The 20,300-nt window shown below is 38.2% G+C and overlaps 1 protein-coding gene across 2 annotated transcripts in view; it reads right to left on the bottom strand.

Annotated features, from left to right (window-relative positions):
- Positions 1 to 20,300, bottom strand: part of LOC129765221 (uncharacterized) — a 79,288-nt gene that overhangs the window by 32,439 nt on the left and 26,549 nt on the right. For both annotated transcript variants that reach the window (XM_055765288.1, XM_055765289.1), the window contains exon 2: positions 2,300 to 3,014. In XM_055765288.1, the coding sequence (XP_055621263.1) occupies positions 2,300 to 3,014 (715 nt within the window). The remainder of the gene's footprint in view (positions 1 to 2,299; positions 3,015 to 20,300) is intronic.

Raw genomic sequence — 20,300 nt, 5'->3', positions numbered from 1 at the left:
CGGGGACATTTTTGTTCCGACTGAAATGTGTTTGCCTAACACAGACTTCAAAACCAAGATGTCTGGAGAAATCGGCTTTGCAAATAAATGCAAACTGCCAGTGCTTTTGTACTCACTTGCCTTTGTGCAGACTAGAATATGTTGCCTCAACACGGTCTCCTAAACTTAGGAATCTGGGAAAATAGTGCAGACACTAGAGGCTAATGAACTTTTAAGTTTAAAGCCTCTATAGTAAAAAAAGTAGAAGTTGAAGTTGTTTATTCATGCAAGCCGGGGGTACTTCTGCACCCGCATGTTTTTTTGCACTCTGTCATTAAATTTACTTGTAACGAAGAACATAATCTACCACAATGCATGAATTGACATCACATGGCATTATACAATCTTTTTACTCACAAAGCAAATATATTGAATTCAATTGAATTCGGAAATTGTTTCATTCAATCAAAAATTTAATCAGTACAAACAAATGATTGCTAAGCTAAGGTACGTCAACCTTGCGGTTATATCATAGATATAACCTATCCATTTTTTGCTGAAACAAATTGGATGAAATGTTTAATTGAAAGCTACCACCGTCCTTTCGCATGCGAAGTATTACACTCTGACGATGAATATGAATAGAGTCCCAGGATGTCGACTACCTTGAAACACCTTGAAAATCAGGGAATATCAGGGAATTCATAAAATGTCAGGAAAAATCAGGGAATATCAGGGAATTTCTTCACCAATCTGGGAAAAATGCAATTCCGACGGTTATAATTTTAATTACTGCAGTGATCAGAAAGAAAATGATAAAAAAAAATTGTATTTGACTAGTTTAACTCTCTGTAGGTTTTTCAGTATGTAGTTTGGTTTTATCAGTAGGTGAAGTTAGTCCTTCAGAAAGCTTCTACATTCGCGCTGTTTCTGCTGGCAGTTGGCAGATATGTATGCGTAAGCAGAAAGTTACGTTAGAGTCATATTTTTTTCTGGCATTTTTTCCCAACTGTTAGCTGAAGCGAAAGTATGGATTTTTTGCAATTTTCATAGTCAATTTTCAAGCTCTACATTATCGTATGTTTCGACGAGTCTTTGAAGAAGTCTACAAAGAGGTTGCAAATAGATCTGAATGTCAGATTTTGAGATGAAGGGGAGAAGGGAAGCCTGGAGTTTCAAAATGGAGAAGAAAAGCTTTTGAATTTAGGTGCAATCCACAATATTTCACATGGTGCAACCAATGATGGATGGATACAAAAAAATCGTCAACATTTTATGACAGACAAATCCTGTAATTTCGTCTGGTATTCGAAGGGAAGTTACTGGTTTCCGTCATTGATTCCGATAAAAAATTGGTTGGAAAACGATCCGAGAAGCTCTTGACTGTGGCATTGAAACGATTGTGCTATGCGACAAGTTTATGATGCTATGTTTCACTTTGGAGATCAATATAAATGTCGATCTCGAAATTCTCATTCTCTTTATCTAGAAGACAAGGAAAGTTGGAGGAAAGAAGGTTTTGCAGTCTCGTAAAATTGATCCGACAGGCCTTCGAAAATTTCATCGTTTAAGCTGACAAAATGTTTTAAAAACTATAAGTGCAGAACTAGTAGATAATTTGATTGCTGGTATGCATCTGGATTTTTTTTGAAAAATTACTGGATAATCAGGGAATATCAGGGCTTTTTTTTTTGAGTTTTGAGTCGACACCCAGAGTCCATTCGAGCAGTTTCAATCGTAAATGAAGCTCCGGCTTTCTTCTTCTTCTTCTTCTTCTTCTTCTTTGGTTTTGAGAGGGTTTAGACTTTTCAGTTCATTCGCTTCTAGAGGTCCGTCTTTCTTAATTGAAAGGAAACGACAGCAGAAATGAACGAAACTAATAAATCGATGTTCCAGTGTTCGTAGGAAATATTGCGCTTCCACTTGGTCAAAATGAATCCTTCGAAAATGATTCTGGCTGAAGTGAAAAAAAGACATTTTCATCTCTTGGTTTCGAAAATGACAATCTCTTGATGATGACATTTGTTTTCAATAATGGGTATTGAAAATAACACTCAACATCATCTACTCATGGGAACAAATTGTCAGCAATCTGTTTGCAAACAGCTGTTAAATCCGACAACTATCGGAAGTATCCATCCACGCACCATAAATCGCAACACAACCGCACGATTGCAAATAAATACCTACAATCGGGAAAAAAATCACACCACTCAACTGCACATTGCAGTGGTTCCATCTGAGAGAGAGAAAAAACCCATCATATTTGCAATATTAATGCATAACCGTCAAATTCCTTCCCTGTCCTTTTTCCACCTACCATTGTCGATCCCGCCACCGTTGTTTTGCTGCTTGGGCAGATTCCAGTCGCGTACCATCGTCTGGATGTTGCGCTTGTTCTCCTGGGATCCGCCATAGTGTGGGAGTGCATTATCGCGTGCCAGCGATTGCATATTCCGCTTGGGTGCCAGCGACGGAAGCATACCGTTCCGCAGGAGCGCCTGAATATTGCGCTTGCCTGGCAGTTCATATTTTCGCGCGAGTGAGGCAATATTGCGCTTTCCGTTCAGCATGTAGCCCGACTTGAAGGCCGAACCAATGTTCCGCTTGTCATCGCTCCATCCGCCGCCACCGGTGGAATCCTCCTCGGCCGAGTCCGGTTCCCGGGATGGAAGCTGGCCATTTTTCGCCAGTGTGGCGATGCTGCGCTTCAGATAGTTGTTTGGTGACCTCAGTAAACCGGCACGGGCCAACGCACCGAGGTTGCGCTTCCCAAACACGGGTCCATCTCGCAGCAGCGAGCGATAGGATCGTTTATCTTCATACGGTCCAGCGCCATCATAGCCACCGTATTCATCCAGCGATTGGTATCCCGCCTCATTCGGGTCACGTTCCAGGATGTTTCGGAGCTGGTTTCGCAGCGCCGCGGCATGCATCTCGTAGCCCGCCTCCGGATAGGTTAAATCGCGCAGCAGAGATTCCAGCTCACATGGCCTCAGGTGATGGTCGGCCACTTCCGGGTACTGCGAATTTGCCTGCAGAACGTGGGGAGAGAAAATAAAAGAAAAACAACCGTCAATACGATGAATGCAGATCAAGGCGGAATGATAATGAAGTGTGGTGAACAAGATTAATGAGCAAAGGGATGATTGACAAATGAAATTCTCAACCGCGAGAGGAATACTAATCGTGGGATAATTGATAAATTGGAAAAGTTGTTTACTGTCGTTGGAGAGTTAATTTCCGAAACAATTTATCTTGAAATTTCCAAACCATCTTGGAATAATTTCAACCGCTGCAATTAAGTTGGGGCCCCGATTATAGCATCCCAGGAGATTTGAATATCGTTTAATGTGATTTAGTCTATTAATAAACTAGACCTCGACATCAACTGATCGAGGCGCATTTTCTATAATCCCCGAGCTCGTTCTCTATCAAAGGACGAACAACGGCTGAAACTCGTGGGCGGCGATAAAATCTCGATCTAACGATAAGTGTTATTGTACAGAATAAACCCATCGCAGAGCCGTGGGTGGACGCAAAACAACACGAATCGATTGTGTGCGAGGAAAAGTGTAATTATCGTCATCATAGGCTTGTGTTTCTGAGGCTATTGTGTGATTGAGTATGTGCCATCGTTGCCATCGTCGACAGCATCCCATCCCGGGAGTACCACTTGTTATGTTCGAGGAAGTACAGTGTTTGAATTCTTACAATTTCGTTCCTGTTTTTTCTGTGTTTTTTTTTTGTTGTTGTTCCTTTTTTCTTCTTTACCACAGCTGAGAAAAATATCTCAATCAACGTCACAGTTCCGGAAATTTCGTCCGAGACGAAGATGGATGAGCACTACATGAATGGGAAGCCGAGCCTTGCGGAACGCTGGAAGTGCATATTGAGACAAAATATTCTGTGCCGCTATTTGTCATGATCCTCTTTGATGGACCAAACCGAACTCGAGTTTCGGTGAAAAATGTGTCTATTTCTGTCCCGACCGGGATGTAAAATGGATTTCAAGAACCGATCATCGGGGGAGCACAAGTACTTCAAAATAGACTAGCTGAAAGCTGTATTGTTTCTGCGGGTTATTCAAGTGTACTTATATCACTCGGTAAGTGTGTTGGAGGGGTGATAAATTTAAAAGAGAGATACATTTTATAGTGAGGTGTAGTAAAAACAATAAAGAGGACACTGTAAGAAGTACCAAGAAGTGTAAAAAATGGCCGTTCAAGAGAGCATCTTCTAGCGCTTATCTAACAATTCCAAGTTTTTTTTTCAACGTTTACTTTAGTTCCGGAAACCACTTTATCATTTGATCAAAATCTCCAATTATTATTTGTTTTAATATTCATCAATAAGCTAAATCTCAGACGCTCACAGAACCATCATTCCCACAAAAATAATCCACAAACTATATTATGCAGCACCTTTCGAAGAACGGCAACAGAAAATCAGAACCAAAGCGGTTGTGTAGTGGTGGTGGCGGCGGCAGAAACCGCAGTGAAACAAATTTTCACTTCAGTTTGCAACCGAAGAAAACGGCTCTCACCGCAGTAAAACTAACACTTCCTCACAGGCGATTGAAAAGTGCTGCCCTTTGACGGTACATTTAACCCGGAAGTCGGAAAAAAGTCATGAATAAACCCGAGAACATTCCCATATTCACACGAACTCTCCTGACATTGAACTTTCAGCCCAGATTGCATCGAATTTTTAGAGTAACCCAGCAAAACTACTCGGCGAACATTAAATCGTATGAATAGCCATAATTGGCGGTGATATACATACATCCAAGACAAAAATTGGATGATATTTGATGCATATAAGGTGTGATATACGTATACATCAAAATCTATACCCATATACAGGGTGCGTGTGGTAATTTTGCACAAAGTGATGTAAATGCCAAAATGCTATTAAATGCTCTTCAAAAATTGTCTGGGAATGCATTTCCCTTTTACGGCAATTAAATCAAATAAGACTGTACTGCATTCCTGGCCATTGCGATATAGAGGGCAACGAGCAAACAGATGAACTTGTCAGGAACGGCTCAAACTCACCATTCACTAGTCCAGAACCATTCTGTGGACTTTCTGACTGTGTGTTGAAGCCAATTGAATGGCTGTACAACTTAAACAGACAAAAAAAATCATCACGCCGAGTATTGAAATTACTCTACAGCTGCTGGGCCTTAATGAGAAAGACTTCAGCACATTCACTGGTTTTGTAACAGAACACTGTCCGAGTAAATACCGTCTTAAAAACAAAGATTTAGTAGCTTGTAATTGCGGAGTTCTAACAAGACGCAGACTTCAACACCTTGATAAAGCTATTCTGGAGCCCAAGAAAATTTGGTCTGCGTCGCCGATCAGGATTATAAATTTTATCAAACAGAGTATTCCTGATTGGCACATATCTCGCCATAGCCTTCAGTCTACTCCTTCATCAATAAGTAGTAGATAAGCTTGAAGTGTAGTAAAAAAAATTGGTATACCACAATAGTTTAAAATAATGGACGCAGTGGTTCACACCCAACAGGGAGGAAAAATGTCACCAAATTATTATTTGAAAATCATATATGTACTGAAATTTACTTCATTCATTTTCTTTCAAACAATAAAGCTTTTTTAAAGAATTTTATTCGAAAAAGTCGCTTTCATAGTCGCAGACCGTTGTAAAACGCTTCCGGATTGTACTGCAAGTTCGTTTTACCATGTCGCGATTTAGTGATGTTATTGTTTTTGTGTGAGGGGTTTTATTAGTGTCCCGTCCAACGACGCCTCACAAAAAAAATCTCAGGGATTGAGATCGGGACTGCTAGGCAAACTTCCTTCTCCCAGAGTTCTGGAACAATTTGCGCAAGCCATTTCTGCATTCTATAGCATTGGCTTAGAAGTATATGCTTTTTTATCCATTTCCCTGTCCTTCTTTATGTAGTACACTGCGATTTTCAACACTTTTACGGGTTGAATTATATCGTTCGCACTCATTCCAGCGCGAAGAAATTTGACTACAGAACAACGAATATCCTCTTGTTTCGCCATATTCCTCTCATTGACAGTTGTTGTTTGTTTACGGAGATACCTAGAAGCATAGGCTATCCATTGTTGCCAAATTTGTTGCAATCGTACTACACAGGATCGATATACAGCAATTTGAAATTCAGTGCAAAATTATATAACGATATATGATGCTTTTTACACTGATATGCTATTTATTTCGGATACACATGATGCATCCTCTGATTGATATTCTATACAATTGTAATTTGATACGAATTAATATGTGACTTTGCATGTGCAAAAGTAATACGATTTAATGTTTGCTGGGTACTTTGGTCGCTACTTTTGGTCCGTACAATTTAAATTATTGGTACAAATTGAACCAATCATGACGTCAAATTCAGCGCGTTTAGATAAAGCTCGACATTTTAAATCAATCAATTGTTTGTCCTTAGAAATGTTATGTTGAGATCATGTTGACCCTATACCTAAAATGAAAATCAGCAACAAGTAGGGGAAGGCGGGGTAAGACCGCCCCCCTAAGAAAACCAATTTTTAGTTAAATGTCCTTCAGGGTTTCCCCTATCTATTGTGCTGCATATCTCTGAGTATATAATAATATACCACTAAAAAATGTGAAACTGTTGATTATATTACTTTTTTGGCGTTTTTTTTATTAGTTTTTGAAATGATAAAAAAAACTTGTAATTTGGTGGTGGAGTAAGGAGGACCACACGCGGGGTAAAACGAACCATTACGAGATAAGACGAAGCGATGCTATTTTCCAACAATTTTGTCTAATAAAAATAACAGAAACAGTGTTGTCTAAGGTACTAAATGTTTAGGGTTCTTCATAAAATACACACAAACTTCTGGAAAGGCCATCCATATTCCACGTACAGAGTTTTGAAAATATTCGTGAAAAAATTATCAAATTTTCGGAATCTGAAAGGACGATCATCTACGTCTAAAATCTCTCAAAATCTGTTCACGTGAAGTCTGAATGACCCCGATGTAAGTATACAATACATTTCTAGTAGGCGGAAGTGACAGAAGCAGTAGAAGCGGCAGCGGCAGCGTTCAATTTTTGTTCGCGTCATTTTCTGTGGTTCGTTAAAAAGTTGGCAGATTTTTTTTTTTGTAAATCTGTGTAAATTTGTTTAATCAAATGAAAGATATGTTTACAAAAAATAAAATATGTTTCAAAGATCCATTAATATGTTAAATCGAATAGAAATGTGTGCTCGTTATGCATTTGAGTTTGACTACATTATTGTATTGATGACAACATGGGTATCAAATGAAAGGGCTTGAAAAATCCAGTTTGTCTGCCGCTACAAAATGACGGATATCATACATTCTAAAAAAATATTGATTGGGATATGTGTAGCAAATGAATAGGCTTGGCTTAGAGAACATACTACATTATGAACAATATAAATTCAAAAAGTTCGCCGCTACAAAATGGCAAGCCTGTATTATTACGTTTAATCACAATAAAACCGTTTAACTTTTTTTCTTACATATTCTATTTGCCTACACATATTAACCCTTTGCGATCGTAATACATTTTTATATGGGTGTCGTACTGGTCGGCAATAATTTCGCTTAACATAGAAGTGAAGCATAACATGTAAGATTATGAAAAATAGAGGAAATATTTTTTTTGTAAACTTTAGATAAGTATTTAGTAAACAGTGTGTTATTCACGAAGGAGAATCCCAGCATCGTGACTATTCTCTTATTTTTCCAGGTTAATAATCTTTATTTTGTACCGTTATCTTCTACTCATAAGAGATCCGTATTGATTCGTGAACAGGTTTACGAGACATTAAGATTTATTCAGAAAAATGGTAAACTAATATGTGGTTGCATAAAATATAATATAATACGGCTCCTTGCTGTGACGACTGAAAGTCATACGACCGCAAATGGTTAATCGACTCATAGAACATATTTTACCTTTTGTAACCACAACTTTAAATTGTTTCAAAATTTTGCACATTTTTCTTATGACCAATTTACTTTGATAAATTTTTAGTCTGTTTCTGATCCAATATTCATTTCTATATTAACCCCTTCTAGTACGATTCAATCTTCAAAAGAGCGAACCAAATGCAAACGCTTCGATGGGTCACGTCATTTCACTACTCTACAGAGCGTCTTGGCGCCTTGTGATACACAAGCGTACAACGAGTGAGACTCGATGTTGTACGTGGAAGGGTTAAGTAATCTATACATGTATTTTATGAATCAAATGCTTTTAGTTTGGACTAAAGTTTAATAACAGATGAATGAATTCTATGGATATGAATTTCGACATAAATTAATATATTCAACCACATGAACATAATATCATAATACAACATGAACATGAAATAGATTCTGTTGCTGAACAAAAATATTTGTTTTAAGCAAAATGAATATTTTCAATCCACTATAGCAGTTTACTTTTAAAGTTTATGTGCGGAAAAATATGAAATTGTCGGTTTTAAAAATCTGCGCTACAAATTCAAAAACCATGTAAACAGATTAATCTCCAAACCTAGCATCCCTTGTTCGTTCAACTGATTCGTCAAAGTAATTTTACGGTGTCGACATCTGTGGCGAAATTGATGTTTATATGACAAATTACAATCTCTATCAGATTGGCAGGCTGAAGGCAGTTTTAAATCGTTAAAATTTGAATGAATATTTTTATTTTACACGTAGTGCTGACCTTAAGTTAATCCTTTTTCTATATTTTTTTCTGATAATATCACAAAAACTGATTATTATTATGAATGTATAATTATTATTAGACACCATTTACGATCAAGATTGTTTCACCAGTAGGAAAAATAAGTGATTTTCAATTACACAGAATGCATATTTCATACGAGAAAGTTATTTTTTATTTATAACTTTTATTTTGAAAGTGTGTTCATTCCATAAGAAAACCCATTGTCTTTGTCGCTTCACAAAAGTTCCAGAGTCAGGTTCTGCGATTTAAAGATGACAGACAAAACTTAACGATACCTGTCAGTTTCGAGTTACTTCGTGTGCGGATCGAAGTTGAGCTCAAGTTTGACAGCTGAGATAAAGACAAATTGAGATACACGGTTAGGAATATACGAAGAAGGAACAACCTGCATGGAGATGAATTCATGATATGAACTCATGTATCCAGAGTGAAAATTTAGCTCGATCAGATGCATTAAACATCCGATCACCAATGGGTGCACAACCTTACACCGGATAAGGAACCGAAGAGATAATAAATTGAAGTAGAAGATCCCTTCAATTTATTATCTCTGGGGAGTGAGAGTGTGTTGAGGACATACATCCCAACGCAATACGGAGACAAATATACTGAATTCGCTTGAATTTAATGAGGTGTGTTTTGGCAGCTGATTGAAAAAAGAAACTGCCATACTCCATCAATTAGAGGATAGTTGTTCGATAAAACGTTATAAGATCTTCTGGGTGGAAATCGAAAAACTTGTAAATTCATCTTCCCAACAGATAATTATAACGAGATTTTTCTGTGCTGTGTGCAGATCTCATCGCAGATTCTGGTTGGCACGTTTATGAATGTACACCCAAACTAGCGTTGTCAGAAAGCATTTCATTTTCGATAGAAAACATGTCATTCCATGCCTTGAAGCGTCAAATAGGCAAATGATGTCATACGCTTTAAAATGTTTGAATGAATGGAAGCAGACATCTCTATCTTTTTTCTTTTCTCATCTTTTTTGGAATTGCACCCAGAAAAAAGCCCAAACGACGTCAACGGGAATCGAACCAAGGCCGGCTGAAATGATATACTGTTTTACACGATCACGCTATCCACATAGCTAATGATGCTGTTACGCAGAAGCGTGATAATATTACATCTCATTACAAATTGAAGTTGGAAAGTGTTTTGTAATTTTACTCCTAGCAAACACTTTCCAGCTTAAAGGAGATCTATCTCCATCTCGGTCTGGGCCGTGGCGAAGTAATGCGTGCTTATTTGAAACGTGTCTCTTGTTTCGCTCGCTCGTATTAATCTTATATTGCCGTACCATATATATTATACAAATGCTTACCAGTATTTGTGAGTCATGGCATTTTTGTCATTTTTACGCTCATTCAATGTAATAAATCGGGATGACAAAACATGAGGTAAGAGAGTGTGTGTGCTGGGATTAGGCTCAGGTTTGTCTGGACACGAAAACGATCGTATAAGCATATCACTATCGGGTGTCTAGTAAGGCGGTAATTCGTAGGTAAATTCAAGACTAATGCTGACATAGGTATTGGGTTCAATTTCTGATCGGTCAAAGATTTTTTCGGGTTGGAAATTTTATTGGCATGTCTTGGAGTAAGTAATGAGCCTGAAATATCGGCTAAAAATAGACTTAGGCTTGCTCAGTTGTCTGGTCTCGGTAACTATCGCATGTGCGGACCGTGGATCTCATATAGTGTGAATTCCCTTGTATATTTCTGGCTAATACTGACATAGGTATTTCGAATATGGCATTGCTACGGAAGAGAACCAGCCATCTTATGTTTCACCAGAATCGCTTTAACAAGGAGACGATGACCCGATTGTGACTTGCATCTCTTGTTCCGTATGCGAGACTGTCGTAAAAAAAGAGAGTGCCAATCAATATTGTATCAAGCAGTGATCCCAAGTACAAAAATTTGATACCAATATGTTTTTGAAGACAACTTTATATTATAATGAAAAGATTCAATAACAAAGTTGGAAATGTATAGCCCTATGGTTGAATAAAAGTCAGAAATACATGTTTTAATAATTAAATAACATGATGTGAAAAATTTCATTCAAATTTTAACATTTTAATACCGGCTTCGTGTCTTCTAATCTGATAGAGATTACACTAATGAGCTTGGAACCCAAATTATGGTCCCTAACCACCAGACGTCGACACCGTACCACTATCATCGCGAATTGGTTTCGATTACCGATCGGTTCAGTCTTCCCGGCTTCGTGGCTCTTCGATCTTTAGTGTACACCAAGAAGCTCGAATTCTCGAAGAAATCCTCGATTGGGTGACACTGAGGCAGATTGACTCATCTTTTAAACAAACAAAACGAAAAATTCGAAAAATTTTGAATGAATAAATGTTTAATTTTCCCTTGAAATATCCTCACAGATGTGGTTTGCCATCAACAACTCGGAAAAATGCAATTGAAAGTTCAAGCTGACTCTGACTGATAAAAAAGTGTGTCTGGATGATTTACGCCACTCGTTTGAATCAGATATGAATTATAATTAAAAAAAAATGGGTGGGTTATATCTATTACATAACCGCAAGGTTGACGTGGGACTACCTTAGCTTAGCAATCATTTGTTGGGATTGGTTTAATTTTTGATTGAATGAAACAATTTCTGAATTCAATTGACGTCAATATATTTGTTTTGTGAGTAAAAAGATTGTATAATGCCATGTAAGGTCAATTCATACATTGTGATATATTATGTTCTTCGTTACAAGTAAATTTAATGACAGTCCTTTTACGTTCGGTATGATGCCTAGGACAAAATATGTGAACGGAAGAATTATCAAACGATTATTTTACGTTTCCTTCTGAAATTTGCATCTCTCAAGTGTATGTACTAGTTGTCCTTATATCCTTATATTTTCCTTTTCCTTTTCTTTCGCGAGAAATCAAATCCCTTCTTACTAAAAATAGAATGAGGTGAAATGTAAATACATATTAGATATCAGATAGGCTTAAGAATCGAGTATGATGAATGTGAGTGCGAATGTGAATGTGAACATTGTCAACATATCCTTATATCCCATCCTTTTCCTGGAAAAAAATGTCACCCTTCTAAACTCGAGCAAACCGCGAGTAATCGGTTCTCTACTTCATTAACATTAGAATTAATGAAAAATGTTTATATATACTTGTAACAATACAGATAGGAGTTTGGCTCCTTTAAACTTATGTAACTGAGCCTGTAAAAATAAACGATTTAATAAAAAAAAAGTGTATGTACTTCTCGAACAGCGAATGAAATGATTTAATAAACTTCAGGCACTCAGTTTCAATTTTGACATGTGCGTCGAACACATATTGTTTAATCAACCAAATAGTTATCAACATTTTTCCTAATCATCAAATGGTATGCGTAGAAATTCAGTGAGCAGAAGATATGAAGGCATATCCTTCAATGCAATCTTGAATAACCGAGTCAAAGTGTTGTGTTCGTACCCGCTTTTGTAATCCATGTTTGGAAAACACTTTTCGGAGAGCAAAAAAGTACCCCGGCTTGCATGAATCAACAACTTCAACTTCTTTTTTTTATACTATAGAGGATTTATACTTGAAAGTTCATTCGCCTCTAGTGTCTGCACGATTTTCCCAGGTTCCTAAGTTTAGGAGACCGTCTTGAGGAAACATTTCCTAGTTTGCACAAAGGCAAGCGAGTACAAAAGTACTCGCAATTTGCATTTGTTTACAAAGCCGATTTCCCCAGACATCTTGGTTCTGAAGTCTGTGTTGGGGAAACATATTTCAATCGGAACAAAATTACCCCCGACCTGCATGTATTTGCAATGCCAATTTCCCTACGCTCCATGGATTTGAAGTCTGTGTTAGGGAAACACACTCAGTTAGAACAAAAATACCCCCAACTTTCATGTGTTTGCAATGCCGATATCCCCAAGGCTGCTTGGTTTTGATGGCTGTGTTAGGGAAATCGTAAATCTGGCCAATCAAAACGAGGTAGTTAGGGCGTTTAGATAACGCTTAACATTTTACAATTATTCAATTATTTATCTAATGAAAAATAACATTTTATTAATTGCGTTAGAAGCGTAGAAATATTCTCTATCAATTGATGCAAACAACTTTCCGATCCAGTAAGAAATGTTCGAGTTATAAGCAATCGGAATCTTTCATTTTTTCCTGCATGTTCTGTGTTTGGGTTTTCATTTTACCCCCCATATACTCCGGTTAGACGTAGTCCCACGTCAAAATCACATACATACACGCATCGCATGGCTATTTTATTCTCGTAATCACCATGTCGATTTCACGAGCCATTCTTTTTGCTGCCTGTGATTAATGCATCGCATAAACGAGTACGAATAAAAATCCAATTATTGCTTAATCCATCAAACGAAGGGGTCTCGTTCACAGCCGGTTGGTTCGTCATGCTCCGGGCGACGGCCGAAGATCCTTCCTTCCGACGACCAGATTAAATCATTAATTATCTTTCACTCCCACACTGTTTGCATAATGCCCCGGGCTCGGGGGTAGATAAAAACTATACATATCCGCCCAACAAGTTGCCAACTTCCGCCACTAGCAGCACCGGGTAGTAAAAACCAAACTGTGCATTCCATTTAATTTTCCTAGCATAACGGAGACCATCCACTGTGGGGGGTGTTATGGTGGGAGTAGCGAACCACGCAAAATGGTTTACCATCTGTGGAGCTATTATCCGAACAGTTTTAAAGTTTATAAGCGCTTAAAGATTTATCTAGTTTCCGTGCTTTTTCTGGTTTTCCGAAATGAGTGAGTAAGACGATTATCTCACGACAGTGGGAATGGGGTGGTAAATTAGTCGTTTTTGTAATGAAACGCGCTGATGCACTTTGTGGTAACCAGATGTAATAGTTTTGCGAATTTATAGTCAACAATAAAAACAGTGCCATATGGCGGATGGAATCCCGAGCTTGGGATAAAGACTTAATCATAGCGCGCCAAGCCACAAAGTGGAAACAGGTCACACCAGCCATTAGTTGTGGTTGACATTATTCATAATTTTGTTTCTAGTCCCTCGTACAAGGGTTAACAAGCCACGTTTTCTGATGTAGCCGGTGTAGTTGATATTCCCTGGATGGAATTAATCGGCTCACATTTATGAGTCCTAATCGTCCAACGATATTTTTTTCCTCCCGCTTGATAAATCCAATTAAACTCAACCAATCTCGGCCTGGTCATATTTCTCCACACGCAGCACAACCGGCGTATCTCGGTCTCGGACTACGAAGAGGTTTGATTAATCACATTTTCCACCGAGCTGGAGCCTAATCCGCTCTACATAACTGGAAAAGCCACATGCAAATTTTACTATGGCTCCAAAAGCAGGCTAGAAGAAAGCTGGGAAGAAAAGGATTCGCTTGACGGAGGATAAGCTTCGACTGCTCTTACACCATTTTGCCAGCTTCCCTCGCACATGATTACACATTGGCTTGTGCGTGATTTGTTGGGAATCGTTCTAGCCGCTTCTTCACGACGGAGGAGGCACACCACGTGTTCCCATCCCCATTGGGGGTGGGGGAGTGAAATACGCGTATTTTGTTTTGCGAAATCAAGCGGTGGAAAGAATTGAGTAAATGTTCAATTTTCGCTTGTCGGGTTCGTTTTTCCGAGGCCGGTAGCACATTCTGGTGAACTAATACGTGAAAACATGGTTTTTTGCTGACTTGAGAGAGAGCAATAAATTGCTGTGAAGGAGCGGATTGTGGATGTTTCGCATATTAAAAAGTAAAAAACGCAAAAGCTTGCGCTGGGTGTAATCAATTATATCAAAGAATTGAACATGGATATTTGTTTTTGCTTCGTCTATTATAAATCGTTCAATTTTGCTTCGTGAACTGGAAATGTGTCAATATTTAGCTTGATGTACAAAATTACGTAAAACATATTGTACACACATAGCGAAAATTCACCGCATGGATCATACACCATTATTGTGGTAACAGTATCGAACAGTTATTCATATTCCGGAATCCGATTGGTTTGAAACCGGATAGAATTTCACGATCACTCGATGTCGTTTAAATACATAGAAGACATAGTTCTAACCCTAACTTAATTTTTTTGTCTATAAATTTCCTCACATTCCCATCAGAACCTTATACATAACATAAAATCATCGTCAGACACAATTTTCGTTCAAGATTTATCCCCCAATTGCAGAGATTGTGTTGCATTTTCACATCGAACACATTTTTGATAAGTAGAATTAACTTTCATTGACAAAATTTGGTTTAAAAGCGTGTTTATTCCTCCCGAATATCCATTTTGCATTTTTGTTTCACAGAAATGAAACACAGTGCAAAATGTTGGCTATGCCGAATTGCGCCGCAAGATTGACACATTTGCACGACTCGATTGGACCTGATTCGAACGGATTTCAGAATGCAAAATTGCAATCCGTTCGGATAACTTTGACTTTGACACTGTTACGGTGTTGCTCATGATAGCGTTTCCTAAGTCTGATATAGCTATTCATAAACATTATTTCAAAAAGAGTAATGATGTTCATAATGAATGGAGTATCTGTGGCAGGATCACGTTGTCTAATGTTTGTGCAATATTCATCGTATTCTTTCAGAACGGTCAGGCATTTTTCGTCAAAGATAAATAGCTTCTGACTTGCATTGTGGTCACACACATTCTAAAGCTTGCCACTCAGAATACATTCAAGGTGTGTTGTTTGGCATAGAAATTTCAACTAAGTACTACTAACAATAATGCAACTAATACTACGATCAGAAGGCGAACGTTAGGAACGTTAGTGCTATCGAAGAAGAACATGGAGAGTATCGTATGAACGATGTGCGTTAACGATGAATTCCAGATTATTGTTTTTTCTTCGAATCACAATTTCTCGCGTCATTGTGCAGATACCTTCTATGATTTTAGTAACGCTTGCTCTATCGTTAATCTAGATACGTGCTCTCCAGCAGATATCTTACCAGAATTGGTGACAATAACGTGATTGTCATTTTGTAAACCGAGCAAGTGTGATTTGAAGTATTTCAATAATTCGTTGTGCTCATTCAAAAATACCTCCAGTTCGCCGGAGATACGCCTGGCATTAAACGAAGTGTTACTTGCCAATGTGTGGATGAAAGTTCGATCTAGCGCCATCTGTCATTCAACAACATAAATAAATTCGTTCTGTTTGAAAAACTACGGACAGTTAAATTATTTGAATATTGTTTTTACAAAAATACTAAAATCACCATTAAAAGTAGGGTATGGGGGTATAAGTTTGTAATAACTATTAACTATTATTTAAAGCCAAATTTAAGAAAAAAACGAATCAAGATTGTTTTTTCTGCATAGGACGACCCTAATCGGTATTAAATATATAGTAATCGGTATCCTAGCGGTATCGTACATAGTTTACAACCTATTCTCATGCTTACCAAGTTTTTCGTGCATAATTTCATTAAAATCGGTAGAGCCGGTTCGGAGGAGTTAGGTTACAAACACCGTGACACGAGAGTTTTATGTATACATAGAAGATAGATTGTGAAAACAAACCGCTCTTTCCCTATTTGCTGCTAGTAGTGTATGAAAACAAATTCCAAACGGTTTTGCGTAGGATGAAAAGCATTAAGTGTAACTGTTGGTGAGCAAAATTGCCGATCGAGACACCCTCTACTTCATGTACCATCTTCATTGCCAGGTAGAAGTGAAACAATGATTGCTACCAACCAGATCTGTATAAATACTGATTCCATTTTATTGTTTAAATATAACACTTTTTGGAATTGCAAATCAGCTACAGAAACAAGAAACGTTTTTCTGAATTGTTTAATAAAGTTATGAATTTGTTATGAAGTGATATCTATAATCTAACGGGTACGCAAGGTCTAATACCAATACCATGCAAGGCAGATTCTAATCAGCCATACTCAAACTGAGGCCCACTGAGGTCTCCTGGTTGGCCCGTCTGCCCCGTTAACATTTTGTATGGGTAACAACCCCCAAAAAATGACATGAAAACAATGGAGTTTGATACAATAGACAATCCTCCCCCCCTCCCTAAGAGGGGGCTACCATACAAATGAAACACAAATTTATTTATAGTTCGAGAATTAATCAAACAAACGAACCCAAATTCGGCGTGTACACGTTTTAGGCTGCAATTAATGTTTCTATGTTAGATAGATAATCCTCCCCCCTCTCAAACGGGGGGCTACCATACAAATGAAACACAAATTTATTTATAGTTCGAGAATTAATCAAGCAAACGAACCCAGATTCGGCGTTTGGACGTTTTAGGGTGCAATGAATGTTTTTATGTTGGATGGACACTCCTTCCACTTCTTTAAGAGGGGGCTGCCATGTAAATGAAACACAAACGTCTGCATAACTCGAGAACTAATCAAACAAATGGAGCCATATTTGGTATGTGAGGGTTTTCGGGTACGATAAATGTTTCTATGATGATATGACACCCCTCCCTCCTCTGGAATGGAGAGGGGGTCCCATAAAAATATTACACATATTTCAACCAAACATGGCAATTGAAAATTTTCAGAAAACTCTGGAGGAAAATGGGAAAATTCAGAAAATTCAATTCCCATATGTTCTATAATTACATAGTGACAAGTGTTCGAAAGTGGAAATGAATTTTAATGTGAATAATTAACGCACCCCTATACCTTCTTCTATCTATATAAATAAAAATGGATCGCCGAATGTGTTGATAAGAGTAAAACTCGAGGAAGTAATTGTCCGATTTAGGGCTATGTTTATTCTATCATATTTTCTGTTTCAAACATTTAAAGGGCGAACACGAAATTAATGCGACACCGAAAATGTCATGCCAATTTTTTTATAATGTTTAGAATCAAACCAAAATTTTAGGGTAGTTTTATACATATACTAGCTAACCCGGCAAACTTCGTCCCGCCCATTTACTTGATTAATTCTCGAGTAATGCAGAAATTTGTGTTTTATTTGTATGGCAGCCACCCCTAAGAGAGGGGGGAGGGGTATCTAACCACCATAGAAACATTCATTGCACCCTAAAACTTTCACATGCCAACTTTGGTTTCGTTTGATTGATTAATTTCCGAGTAATGCAAAAAATTGTGTTTCATTTGTATGGCAGCCCCCTCTAAGAGAGGGGGAAGGAGTATCTTATCACCATAGAAACATTTATTGCATTCTAAAACCTCCACATGCCAAATTTGGTTTCATTTGCTTGATTAATTCTCGAGTAATGCAGAAATTTGTGTTTCATTTGTATGGCAGCCCCCCCCCCCTTTGAGTGGGGGAAGGACTGTCTAACCATCATAGAAACATTTATTGCACCCTAAAACTTTCACATGCCAACTTTGGTTTCGTTTGCTTGGTTAATTTCCGAGTAATGCAGAAATGTTTCATTTGTATGGCAGCCCCCCCCTTAGAGAGGGGGGAGGGGTCTCAAAATATCACGACATACCCCTACATACCAATTTTCATGTCGATCGGTTCAGTAGTTTCCGAGTCTATAAGAATCAGACAGACAGACAGACATCACTCCATTTATATATATATATATATATATATATATATATATATATATATATATATATATATATATATATATATATATATATATATATATATATATAGTTGCTTCAAAAATCAAAAGAAAAGTTAATCGATGGAGCCTTGAGTGTAAAATTGAACGCATTTTCGCAACGCAGTCTATGTGTCATCCGGTACCAGTTTCTCAGTTTTTTTCCATTTTCTTAACATGTCCTTCTCGTCTTTGACTGTCTTCTCAGTTTTTTTCCATTTTCTTAACATATCCTTCTCGTCTTTGACTGTCTTCTTGCTCTTCCGAAGTTCCCGCTTCATTATTGCCCAGTACTGCTCCACCGGGCGCAGCTCCGGACAGTTTGGCGGGTTCATGTCTTTGGAACAAAATGGACAGAATTGGCCTCATACCACTCCAGGACACTTTTAGAATAGCGGCATGATGCCAAATCTGGCCAAAATAGCGGAGCTTCGTCGTGCTGCTGCAAGAACGGCAGAAGGCGCTTCTCGAGGCACTCAGATTTGTAGATCTCGCCATTTACTGTGCCCTTTCTCACGAAAGGCTCACTCCTCAGTCCGCAAGAGCAGATGGCCTGCCAAACGAGATATTTGGAGGCGAACTTCGACATTTTCTTCTTCTTAAATTTGTCGTCCACATCGAACTTGCTCTTGCTTTAATCATCGGCTTCACCTTTCCCTCCGTCTTTTTTCCACCGGTCCCGGTTTTCTTCCAGCTCCTTTGCCGTGGTCCAACGTCAACCGCTCCTGGAACCACTTCAACACTCTGGAGACGGTTGAATGGTGAATGTTCAACATTTTTTCCAACTGGCGGTGCGACAGGTCAGGAAATTCCAGGTGTTTGGAAAGATTTTGTTCTCTCGACTCGCGTTGGTTCACCTCCATTTTCGTTGAATCGAAAACACGACTTCGAGTTTGACAGCATGTAGACAATACACATGCATGAGAAAGTGTGCAAAATTTGGTTGAGTTTTACACAATGGTAAAAAAGTTATGCCCTGTTGAATGTGTCGCAATAATTTCGTGTTCCCCCTTATTCGATGTAACGGAGAAACATGTTATTTGCAAAAGGTTGAAAAATCTTTCACGAGAATTGTGTCTGGAAATAATCTGATATTATAATAACTAGTTTTGGTAGAAGTCCTAGGAAATTTATATTAAAAGTATTTTTTTTTTTATTAATTCGTTTATTTTTACAGGCTCAGTTACTTAAGTTTAAAGGAGCCGAATTCTTAAATATAATTTTAAAACTATATATATAAACAATTTTCTTACATCTATGGTTAGTAAGGTGGAAAACCGATTACTCGCGGTGTACTCGAGTTTAGGAGGGTGACATATTTTTAGGAGAAGGATGGGATATAAGGAAATTGTAACAATGTTGATGAACATTCATAAATCTATTGGTATATCTATAGTGTATTTACATTTCAACTTATTCTACTATTTATAGCAAGGGGACGAATTACCCGCAAAGGAAGGAAAGGAGGGTATAAGGATGTAGGGACAATCACACACGAAGATCTATAGCTTTAAGGAAAACATATATATGGGACATGTAATCAAGGTCTAACCGAGCCAACACATCTCTCACCGGCACATTGGGCTGTTTTCCTCGGGCCCGAAGGGAGTTTTCTAAAGTCGATCTGGCGACCAGATACACCTCGCACGACCAAACAATTTGCTCGATGTCGTGATAACCTTGGCCACAAACGCAGAGATTGCTGCTGGCAAGATTGAAACGAAAGAGTAGTGCATCTAACGAACAGTGATTGGACATGAGTCGGGAGAAGGTGCCAATAAAGTCCCGACTCAAGTCTAGACTTTTGAACCACGGTTTGAGGCTAACCTTAGGGATAATCGAGTGAAACCACCGGCCCAATTCATCTTCATTCCACTTGCGTTGCCAGTTAGCGATGGTATTTTTGCGGACTAAAGAATAAAATTCATTGAAGGCGATTTGACGCTGATAAATATCGCCTTCAATTGCACCTACCTTTGCTAATGAGTCAGCCCTCTCATTACCCG

This window comes from Toxorhynchites rutilus, chromosome 2 (genome assembly GCF_029784135.1).
Source record: "Toxorhynchites rutilus septentrionalis strain SRP chromosome 2, ASM2978413v1, whole genome shotgun sequence".
NCBI lineage: Eukaryota > Metazoa > Arthropoda > Insecta > Diptera > Culicidae > Toxorhynchites > Toxorhynchites rutilus.
This window is presented reverse-complemented; position numbering and strand designations above follow the sequence as displayed.